Source organism: Ochotona princeps, chromosome X, assembly GCF_030435755.1.
Source record: "Ochotona princeps isolate mOchPri1 chromosome X, mOchPri1.hap1, whole genome shotgun sequence".
NCBI classification, from domain to species: Eukaryota; Metazoa; Chordata; class Mammalia; order Lagomorpha; family Ochotonidae; genus Ochotona; species Ochotona princeps.
Genome location: NC_080865.1, coordinates 92,665,241 through 92,676,748, shown reverse-complemented (window position 1 = coordinate 92,676,748; position 11,508 = coordinate 92,665,241). Strand labels below are relative to the sequence as shown.

The 11,508-nt window shown below is 43.2% G+C and overlaps 1 protein-coding gene across 2 annotated transcripts; it reads right to left on the bottom strand.

The window, feature by feature from the left end:
• Nucleotides 1-416: 416 nt before the first annotated feature.
• CCDC160 (coiled-coil domain containing 160) lies at nt 417-9,800 on the bottom strand. 2 transcript variants are annotated; one of them, XM_058659200.1, is made up of 3 exons: nt 9,432-9,800; nt 7,663-7,717; nt 417-1,443 (listed from the first exon to the last, which is right to left on the bottom strand). In XM_058659200.1, exons 1-3 carry the CDS (start codon nt 9,524-9,526, stop codon nt 457-459), a joined length of 1,137 nt encoding a protein of 378 aa, XP_058515183.1. In that variant the 5' UTR covers nt 9,527-9,800; the 3' UTR covers nt 417-456. The 2 variants fall into 2 exon arrangements, with proteins under 2 accessions (XP_058515183.1, XP_004587846.2); XM_004587789.4 differs by lacking the exon at nt 7,663-7,717 and having other exon boundaries at nt 9,432-9,567.
• Between the last annotated feature and the right edge of the window lie 1,708 nt (nt 9,801-11,508).

The window sequence follows — 11,508 nt, the reverse complement described above, 5'->3', positions numbered from 1 at the left end:
TTTGATCAGGCAGGTACAAGTCTCATAGTCCTGTGTTAAGCATGTACACATAACATTTTTATTGTCAACATCAATGAACACAGATGGAAGAATATTCATGTGCCAAGGGCATATTGCTCACAAGATAATAAAAAAGTTGTTAGTTTGTATTCAAAAAGATAAGTATAAAATATTTCTGAAGTTTCACTTCCATTTGGATTCTCACAATAACTTCATTAGAAATAGAATGAAACTCTAATGAATGAGTTTTTTAGAATGAATGAATTCAGAGAGAATGAAAGCAAAGTTTTCAAGTTTTACAGATATTGCAATTCACCACAAATGAAAACTATTTCCTATTACACACATTTTAAGTGGTACACACACACACACACACACACACACACACACACACACAAAAGGACAATAGACATCGATTTGGCTCAAGGATTTGTCCAATGACAGATTTTTTTTAGTTCACAAGAAATCCCCACAAAAGCCATCTTGGACACTTGATGATATTACCGCTGATGCCAAGTGTTTTCTAAGCAGCTCTAAGGCTCGGTTGTTTCTTGCTTGCAGGTTCTTCTCAGCTCTTAGTTCATACTTGACCGCATCAAGCTCTGCACGAATCTTCTCGATCTCCAACTCATAGTACAGCTTCATTTCTTCTTTGAGAAGTATGCTTCCAACTTCAGTTTGATGCTTTAACTTTCTAACAGCTTCTCTTAAGTTCCGGTTCTCTAGGTTCAACTTGTAGATGGTTTCTTTGGCTTGCTGGAGCTCCTCAGTTAAGTTTTGTATATTGGCTGATTTTTTACACAGATCGTTTCTCAATGCTTGAAGTTCCCAGTCTTTCCTTGAAGAATCCACAATTGTTCCCTGAAAATTTAGGGGGATGGTGTCATTTTTGGAGCTCAGTAATTCTTTTTCGGCAGTTTCAAATTCCTTTTCAATGTTTTTGCATTTCGTGTTAAGTTCTTCAAGTTCATCATTCAGAATATCTAGGCGAAGTTTTGTTGACATACCTTTGGTATATTTATTCCTACTGTGTCGCTGTAAATGAACTGGTACTTCCCTTCTACGCCAGGTAGGGTGATCCCTGCTATTAATGCTTTCTTTAGCTGCAACATCTGAACTAGATAATACACAGCAGGCAGATTTTGTGTCTGTTGCATTCTTTGTTATGTTTATATTTATCTCTCTTACACTGTGTTCTTGTTCTTTCTCATTTGATCGAGAAATACATTCTTTCTTCTTAATTGTACTTGTTTCTTGAAACGTTCTGCTGGACAAATTACAAAGTCTTTCCAACCTCTTGGTCTTTTCTGCAGTAGCTGGTTCCACAGATTCCGGCTGAGAAATCTCTTCTAGAATATACTGTGCATTAAAAAAAGGAGTAAACATATTCTCCTTCCAATGTTTTTTTCTATCATCCATTGTTTTAGGCACTTCTTCCACTTCCTGAAAAAAAAATGTAAAATCAAGGCAAATTAGCACACTAGAAAGAACTCAGAACACTGGCTCACTGGTAATGGTGCCTGAGCTCAGTGGCTGGCTCTCCTAACCCAGGGACTCAGGCCTCACCGCTCTCATGTAATAAATAAGGGCTGCACTGTCTAAGCTCTACAGACAGTCCAGCTTAGGAATTCATCAATCCTGTGAATATAAACAGTAAATTACACAATTAGCCTTTTAGTATAGGCTGAGTTAATTCTATAAAAAAGCAACTGTACATGTGAAAACACAGTTTTAAAATCAAAGTTTTGAAGTCAATAAAAATATTGTTGATACTGGTGCTTTTAATATGTCTGATTTTTTTCCTGGGTCTTTTGGCTTGGACTACTGTTTACTCAGTCTTTAAACTGACTAACATCAGGGCTTAATGCAACATGAGCGGCTTTTGGTAAAACATACCACGCAGACTTCCTTATGACTAATTCTGCCAAATGCCCTTCTATCTTGACCTATAAATTCCTGCTATTCCAGTCTTGGGCTTCACTCTTGGGCAAGAATGCCAAGCCAAGTCTTGAATTCCATTCATTTTCACAGTAACTTCATGATGAGAACCTACTGTCAACAACTGAAACTTTCACTGTCACCAAATGTGTTTTTTTCAAGGTACTAACTCTAGGGTAGTTTTTAGATGAAAACTCAGCATACCAAATCACAGCCAATTTTCTGTAATAATAAATTTTACAGGGCTTTTTTTTTTTGAAAAGTTCTTCCTCTTCAAACAGAGGAAGAACTAGTTCTGACAGAATAGGGAATGAAGGATTAAGCAACATGTTGGAGGGCCACTGATAACTGAAGTCACCAAGCTGATAACTGCACTTATCCTTAAAGGGCAGGCTGGAAGAACAAGGGGATAGCATTCTTTATTTCATACATTAATTTACTTGGAATATATCTGTGTCACCACTGAGAAAAATCAGTCTATTTTTTTTACCAAAGCATATAAATATAATTTTCTCTTTGTGATGAAAATGACAAATGTTGTATCTATTTTAATTAATATTCTCTATTATTTGTAGCAATTTTGGAGAATGCAGAAAATCACACACACACACACACACAGGAATTTTCTTCATGATTCCATGCCATGAGATAACTGCTCATCTTTTTCATAACATAAACAGGCAATGCTACAGGCAAGGAAGAAACAAATTCAGTCCCTACAGGTACTGTACATACCTCTTGCCCATTTCTGAAAACAGATTAAGAAGACTGGCATTGTAGCATTGTGCCTGTAGTGCTGGCACCCATATGGGCACCAGTTCCAGTCCTAACTGTTTTGCTTCTAAAGGCCCCTGGCCATGTGGAAGATCTGGATGAAGCTCCTGGCCCCTGGGCATTTGACCTGGCCCATCTCTAGCCATTGCAACCAATTGGAAAGTGAACTAGAAGATGGCAGACCTCACTCTCTCTGTGTTTTCTCCCCTGTCTCTCTGTAATTCTGAATTTCAAATAAACTGATCTCTTTTTTTTCTTAAAAAAAAAAAGAAATATGGTGCTCAATATCCTCAAGGGTACATCCCTAGTGGCAACTAATTTGCTTTGAGGAAAGGCAATGATAGATACTCTTTAAAAAGCACACCTTTCAGATGGAAGTTCAGGGAAGGTGTTAAAAATCACTGGTTCAGAAGGCAGAAGCTAAGGTTTATTAAAGTTTAGTCAATAAGCCTATATTGATTAATTCAGACTTGAAATTCCTGGCACACATTTGCAATTGGAGTGGACTCTCCCTTCTCTTGAAATAGTGCTTTCTGGGTTTCATTATTTTAGTAATCATCAGACAGAAACCCCTGTGACCTATCTGTTCTCAAAGAGAAAACTCATCATCATCTTGGTTTTCCTCTTTTTGTAAATATGAGTGGGGATGAGTAGAAATTATTTTAGTAAACATAAAGGAAAACAAAAAGGACATCATTAAAGAGGGCAGTGCTAATTGGCAGTCAAATCTTTCCCAGATAATTCTGTAAAAAATAATGATGCTTCTAATTAGGTAGCCATGCGGAGAGCATACTGGTCCTCTCCCCTAATTCTGGATGAAAGGCACTGGTGTGATTGATAAGGGAAAGGATGCGCAAAGGCCCAGTGAGGGCACTGGGAGACAGCAATAGTGACATATCTGAGATGCAGGTCTGAGCAAAGACAAAGGATGAAATTGAAAACTGTTTTAATTATTTTTGCTCCTTGAAAAAGTAACCTCTACATCCAACCCTCCCACAAATCTTTGACAAAACACACATACCTACCACTTAAAAAAAAAAAAAAAAGAAAGAAAGAAAGGAACTTTTTCACTATTTTTCTGAATCTCTGTATACTTTTCTGGCAATTTGAAAGAAAATACTTTCCAACAAACCGTGTAAACCGATGCTTTTCACAGACATGGAAAGAGTCCACGCATAACAGAAATTCAGAGAAGTGAAGTGACTTGAACAAGGCCACATAATCTAAGCGGTCAAATGGAGACCCTGTCTCCAGGTCAGTGTTTGTTCTAAATCCTCCTTATTCATCTGCTAAGTTTCATTTCACAAATTGAGAAAAAAAACCCACTATTTTCAAAGCTTAGGTATCTTTTAAAGGGCCACAAAAGGAGAGAGGAAAAATGAAGGGGGTGGTAGGGCAAGGAGAATTGTGTGTCACATATCAAAGGACAGAAAAAGAAAGGTTTGAAAAGCCTTTTGGAATTTCCCTCCCATGGCTTACACAGGGCAAGGTCAAAGGGTCTTGGAGCTGCTCCTTTTCTACCCCCCTCTTTCATTGACAAGATAGCTTTTAAGTGCGTGTTCCCAAATCCAGTCAGAGTGTGGCAAAGCCTGGGCTGGGGGTAAAAGCTGCCAGTCTCATTTTCTTTTTGCAATGGCATTGTTTGTTTATATGCAGCATGAGTATGACTTCAGTATTCTTTGGCAAGGACAAGGAATATGCTTTGAAACAATGCCGCTCCCCAACCATGGTCTGGCAGCCATCTTGTTCTCAATAAAGCTGACTAGGTAATTTGTTGCGGCAGAAGCCAAGCCAAACCAGAAATTACTGTTTGATGTGTAAGCAGGCTTTTGTAGCGGGTCATTTGCAAACATTAATTACTATCAGTGCCTATCTAGTACACTACATTGGATACTGACAGACTGAAGAGTTGGGGAAAGAGGTCCAAGGGAAACAAACGTAAAGAAAGAAGCCAGAACACTGACAGGAAAACAGGCATGATGATATTACATGACAAGTGTCAGTAGTGGTCCTTTAAGACAGCGAGCCGCCCCCCTCCCCCCAGAAGTCTCTGCTACCACACTCTTAAGGCATCAGTGTCTTATTTATTTGTGTCTGATATAAGTTAATGGTGAATTCCTAATGCTTCCAGTTAGTATTTCACCAAAAATATCACCATTCATTACTGTTGCCTGCTCATTTGTTCTTTTTTCTTTTGTTTCCTTCCTTCTTTCCTCCCTCTCCCTCCTTTCCTTTCCTCCCTTTGTTTCTTCCTTCCTTCCATCCTTTCTTTCCTTCCTTCCTTGCTTGCTTCCTTCCTTCTTTCCTCCCTCCATCCCTCCCTTCCTTCCATCATTTCCTTCCTTCTTTTGCAATATCAAAGTCATAGATTTTTGTAGATTAAAGGGTCTCTTGTCTCATGGAAATGGTTCTTTCGCCACTTAAAGAATTTGGGAACCACTGTTAAGATAAATTGAAAATGGATATATAAAGCAATACTATCTAATATAATACAATTACTGAAAACTAAGCTGAGAGTAATTATTGTAGGTCTTTAAGTACACAGTTTCATTAAAATCTCAGGTAAATGCACATTAATTCTGAAGTAGCTTCAGAAAATAACCACGGTTTACTATAAAAGGAGAAATCCACAAAACCACTTCACATTCCCTTCCTAGGTAGGACCCAGGGGAGTACGCATGGACTAAGTGGATATAAATTTAATTGTTTTCTAAAATATTCACATTTTAAACCACATGCTTTAGAGAAAATTGGTGAAATCAATCAATTTTTTTCTTCCTGTTGCCTTATCCCATTTGCACTAGAATTGGGTTTCAAATGTTCAGGACCATAAATCTAGATCTGCCTGCAAAATGCAGTTATTTTTTCAGGAAAGGGGTAGGCAGGGACTGAGAAAGAGTTCCACAGGAGTTCCAGAGGCTGCTTCCCATCTCACACGAATCCTCCCTCTTAAGCTCTATAACCTGGGGAGATGGCTGCAAAGGCCATCTGCTTGGAGCAACCTTCCTACCCTCCGCCACTCAGCCACCTGCAAGTAGAGGTGAAGACCAAGGCCCTCTACTAGCCCGCTCAGAGAACTGCTGGGCTGAAATAGGAGAGGCTGCTGCAAAGGAAGTCACTTAGCCTGGCGTCATTCCTGAACTGCCCAATTCCTCTTCATTTAAAAACGCTGGTTTTCAACTCCCCCGCCCCTTTTCCAGCTTTTCCAGGTACAAAATTCTGCCATCATTACTCTTCTTCCTTACTAGAAGATTCTGACTTTCCCCATCTACCAATAAAGGAATTTCCTCATTTTCTACTCCATTTCACTAGCTTACAGGTAGCCATCAGATACCAAAATGAGGATCCTGACTGCCTTGTAACATTGTAGATCAATATAGTTCACTGTGCAAAAGTAGCCAAGAAAAGGAGAGGACATACTTGAGAGAGGAACGGATATGAAGATGGACTGTGGTAGAAACAAACAACCAACACTTTTAGAACTGCAGTAAGACTTACCTTCTGGGAGTCCCTCTCCTTGAGGTGTAAACACAGAGCCAATAAACCTGCTTCCTGAGTGGTTAAGAGACACCACTGAACGTGGAAATGGCAGTACCTTTTCCAGAGTACCTTAGACAATGATCTGTGTTCATTTGCAAGTTTTTCCTTCACCCTCCCTTCCAGCATAAACCAGCCAGTTAAACAACTTTTTTTCATGGATGTGTGCTTCCAAGTTACCATCTTCAAGTTTACAGACTGGCAAAAGTCAATTTTTACACACAGGTAGGCACTATTAGAGCGACCAGAAGGGAACCGAAGCTTCAATCATAACCCTCTTACCTATGGAAGGATTAGCCTTAACTCCTGTAAATTAGTTGTTGATATCCCCAAATTTCTGAAGCTCAACAGACTCTAATAACAGAAAAGTGGTCATTTCCTTTACAATCTGAAATATTTGAATGTTTCTTAACATCTGCTTCACCAAGAATTCCCTTAGAATACAAACCATTGGATATCAGCGTGCAGATTAGCAGAGAGAAGTTGCACTCATTTTTCTCGGGCATGCACAGCATTTTGTACACACCTTTACTAACCTTCTATGCTCTGATCACCTGCTGCCTTACTTGTAAGGAGTTATTCGAATATCCCACCCTGGACCGGGCACCGTTTCCTCTTCCTCACAGCCAATGAAATTTGCGCCAGTCCAGCCATCCACCAATCAGCCATTTCATCTGAGAATCCCACCCCAATCTCCCAGCCCCTGCCGCAACTCTGCCTGCTTACCAATCATTCTTAGGCATTCACCTGTGACAGTCTCAGGCACCAATCCCCTGGGGCCTGCCCTCAATCCCTCCCAATCCCCCGCTCCCACACCTTGCAGGCACACCTGAGTGACAAAAAGGCCCCAGGTGTGGCTCTTCTCTCTCTTCTTCCGACTTCCCCCCCTTTCCTTCCCTTTTTTCCTCCTCTCCTCCCCACAACCCTGTCCGTTCCTGCTCTGCTGGAATAAGCCTCCTAAAATACCTCGTTGTGTCTGGTGTTTTCGGCTCAAGGTAAAGAACCAGGTTGTGGGAATTAGCTGTGCATAATACTATCGTAATAATGTATGGACTAGAACTCTAATTTTTAAAAATAACTAACATTACTCACTTTTGCATCCTTGCTCCCTGCCACATAGCAGCCCTTGCTAGACATTTGCTGAATGCATGATCCTTAATCTTCTTCTGAAAAATGCTCTAATGCTTTGATTCTAATTGAAGGTTTTTCTAAATATATTTTCCCCTTGAAGTTCAGTCAGCTTAGCTACAGTCTTCAAAAACACTTTTCTCTCCTATTTGTGTGAGGCCTTTCCAAAGGGATATTGACTGTGCAGACTGATGATTTAGTTCCCCAGTTGAAGATTTGTGTTGGGTAAGGCTCTGCATTTCTAAACAACCACAACAGGACAGCAGCCAGCACAAGTGTACTTACGTATCTTGAGGTCTGAGGTCTTCCACAGAATGCCGTCACACCCCTCCAGCTTGAGCTAGAAAACAAAATTCCACGCCCCTCAGCATAATCAGGAAATACAAGGAGCCAGGAGACCCAGAGCCACGTTTGTATCTGACATCCAGCTGAGAGGCCCGAGTGACAGAGGCAGCTGGCCTAGTGGTCACGCTGCCAGGTGCAATGCCCGCATCCCAAGCTTCCTGTCACTGCACATTATGGGGACAAGTGGGTGTGTCCCTGCCGCCCAAGTGGGAGAGCTAGGCTGAGCTCTGGGGAGTGGGTCAGTGGATGGGAACTCTCTGTAGCTCTCTCTCTCTCTCTCTCTCTCGTAAATATCTATACATATATATATATTTATTAATTATTTTGCATTATGTGACAGTTTCATAGGCTCTGGGAATCCCCCCACCCCTCCCCACGCCCCTCCCCCCTGGTGGATTCCTCCACCTTGATGCAGTATTACAGTTCAAATTCAATCAAGATTCTTTCCTTGCAAACGTATACCAAGCATAGAGTCCAGCTACTTATTGTCCAGATGGGTTGAACAGTTTCTTGGGGAGACCATTTCTGGTCCGAACTTAGAGCTGGTAGAATATCATCACAGTCAATTAAGAGTCCCAATATAACATCAACAGCAGTTTGCAACATTATGGAATTGACATGGTTTTGAGTAACCAGTACATACATATATTTTTAAATTACAAGTGATATTTTTAGAATATTTCTTGGCCTGTTTGAAATGTGATGCTAAGCACTTAGTGGTAGTTCTCCTTTTCAGTTGTCAACCCATTTGTCCCAACTTGTTTGCCACTAAACCTACTTCCCCTAAGCAATCCAAACGGGATGTGAATCACAGTGACATTCGAGTCCATGTGGTGTCTCCGTCCCTCTCCCACCTATGAACACACGAGGCAGTCCTGGAGGAGACAGCAGCAGCCTGCTGGTCATTCAGGAATTTGCCAAGAGCCATGCTAGCCAAGGGCTGGGGCCCAGGCCTTGCTGTCCCTCCTTCAGAATCAATCACTTTGAAAACAACAACAACAACAACAAAATCCCCAAACACTGCAATGGGAAGTGATTTCAATTAGTCCCTTAACCTTTCAGGCTCCTGAGGGCAAGCTCAAGGGTTCACTTCCCAGGAGAAATTGCCCTCTCTGTTGTTTGTCATTTACTGACAACGCAGCAAAGGACTAGAGAAATCCTGTTCCTTGGAACCGTTTATTGGTTTATCACCATCACACCCCCCCAAACTCTTTGTTACTAGTGTGAAATTCTTCCTTTACAAAGAAAAGATGCGGAGCCACCTTAACTCGCAAGGCGGAGACTTTATTAGTATGGGAATCACATTCTCCTATAAAGCTGTATCTTTGTGTGGATACTTTGGAGGTTTTCTCTGTGAATGGTTAACTGAAACTCCTGCCATCAATGCTTCCGGCCCATGGAAGGTGGCTCAAGTTTCCTGTGCTGTTCGGGGTGAGGGGGGGGACCCACTACAGGTAACACTCTCCCCCTCCCCAGTCCCGTCCCGGAGAGGCCAGGCTCCGCTCCTCCTTCCACACATCCGCCTGCGTCGGCTTCCCTCCTTCCCCGGCCAGCTCCAGTCTGGGACTCTGAAGGAAGGAAGAGCCTGGCTGACGATGGGTTCGCCGGGGCTCCCGTCAGTCTTTGCCTCCCAACCTCCCCCTAACTCCTGCACCTGGGCCTGGAAAGAAGAGGGGCAGGCAGGCCTGCTGGCCCTTCCTCAGACATACCTGCAAGCTTGGGCGTGGTCTGGACAGTCTTGTCTCCGATTCTCCGAAGGCGGCCAGCACCTGCGGGCCACAGCCTCTGGCTGGGTGCTGGCCATCTTGACCCGGCCAGTCAAGCCGGGGCCACAGCTACTGCAGTGCAGTGCCAGCGCGGGCTGCTCCGTTGCCAAACAACCTACTGGTCCAATTTAAAGGGACCGGGGGGGGGGGGGGCTCTGGGGACGCACGCCCTGGGGCCGGCTGCTGCCCGTCCGGCAAAACCCAGCCAGAGGACTGAGCATGCCCGATGGGGAGGGCAGCTCGGCAGCTTCCGCCTGAGGAGAAACACGGCTTCAGGGCAAGTGAGCTGAAGTCAGGGTGCAGCGGGGTGCAAGGCAGCCCCACCCACAGCGGGATTGTTACGGAGGGGCTGGATGAAGTCACAAAGTCTGAGGGACACTGCGATGATAGCGGGCTAAGGGGGAGTGGTGCAGGGCTGATCTGTGGGCTTGCTGGACCACCCCTCCCCCTACCCTGCCGCCAGGTTTTGCTCTGGAAAGTGCTAGGATTTGCTTCAGGGTTGCTGGAATTGTGACTTGTACCCCACCCTCCAGCACCACATATACCCTTGCAAATCAGCACAGTGGTCTAGCCTAGACAGAATTTCGGCCTTGGAAAAAAAGAGCAAAGGAGCTTGGGTCAGGATAGCGTTTTCCCCTCTTCTGGGACATGGGACTTGTAGCTCAGCCCATGGTTTCCTCATGTATTACCCGGAAGTTTCTCAGAACCACTCTCACACCTACCTGCATTTGAAACCTGCTGGGGGCTGCTCGTTGTACACTGCTCACAGTGTGACGCTGCTGCCTTTTGTCAGTTCCCAAAGTAGTCTCTTATGCTTTCAAAAGTTGTTCTCAACAACCAGTATTTACTCTGAGTCACACAAACAGAAAAAAAAAGTGGAAATTATTTTTAAAAGATTTATTTATTCTTATTGCAAAGTCATATAGAGAGAGGAGAGAGAGAAAGAAAGGAAAATCTTCTGTCCATTCATTCACTCCCTCATCGGCCATAAGCAGGGAAGTGGGGAGCATGGATGGGAAGCAGGGCTGCCAGGATTACAACTGGATCATTCCAGGCGAGGACTTTAGCCAGTAGGCCATCTGCCGAGCTCCCAAAAGGTGGAAATCTTAAGTGTGTACTCAAATGAATTTTCAGGCACAGCACTTTAGACTAGTGTCTGAAGTCCTTGCCTTGCACATGCCAGGATCCCACATAGGCACCGGGTTTGTGTCCCAACTGCTATACTTCCCATCCACCTCCCTGCCTGTGGCCTGGGAAAGCAGTTGAGGACGGCCCAAGGCCTTGGGACCCTGCACTCACATGAAAGACCCGGAAGAAGGTCCTAGCCTTGGATTGGCTCAGCTCTAGCTGTTGCAGCCACTTGGGAAGTGCATCAGAGGATGGAAGATCTTTCTCCGTGTCTCTCCTTCTCTCTGTATATCTGACTTTCCAACAAAAAAAGAATAAATTTTTAAAAAGAATTTAAAATTAATTTCCCCAAATCATTCATGTAAACAGCTCCCAAATCAAGGATCCCAAGAAAGATCTTTTCTACTTTTCTGGTCCCTGCCCACCCCATAAGGTGGTAAATTTATTGAGACTTCTACCATTAGGAATAAGTTTTACCTGTGTGACAATTTCTTTTCTTTTTTAAGATTTATTTATTTGGGGGGCCTGATGTGATAGCCTAGTGGCTAAATCCTTGCCTTGCATCTGCCAGTCCCAGTTGCTTCACTTCAATTCCAGCTCCTTGCATGTGAACTGGGAGAGAAGTGGAGGATGGCCCAAAACCTTGGGACCCTACGCCCACCTGGATGACCTGAAGAGGCTCCTGGTTTTCGATTGGCTCAATCTGGCCATTGTGGCCACTTGGGGAATAAACCAGCAGATGAAAGATCTTTCTTTCTTTTTGTCTGTCCTTCTCTCTATAAATCTGTCTTTCCAATAAAAAAATAAACAAATATATTTTTTTAATTGGAAAGCCACATCAGATTTCAGGAAAGAAGACAGAGAAAAGTCTTCGATCTGCTGGTTCACTCTT

What these genes read in the sequence shown, in the direction of transcription:
- CCDC160 (XM_058659200.1), bottom strand. Translation starts at nt 9,526, where the DNA reads ATGGCCAGCACCCAGCCAGAGGCTGTGGCCCGCAGGTGCTGGCCGCCT. An exon ending in GACCACGCCCAAGCTTGCAG is followed by an intron (nt 7,718 to 9,431) that starts GTATGTCTGAGG and finishes TTTGTTTTCTAG; the next exon opens with CTCAAGCTGGAGGGGTGTGA. An exon ending in GACCTCAGACCTCAAGATAC is followed by an intron (nt 1,444 to 7,662) that starts GTAAGTACACTT and finishes TTTTTTTTTCAG; the next exon opens with GAAGTGGAAGAAGTGCCTAA.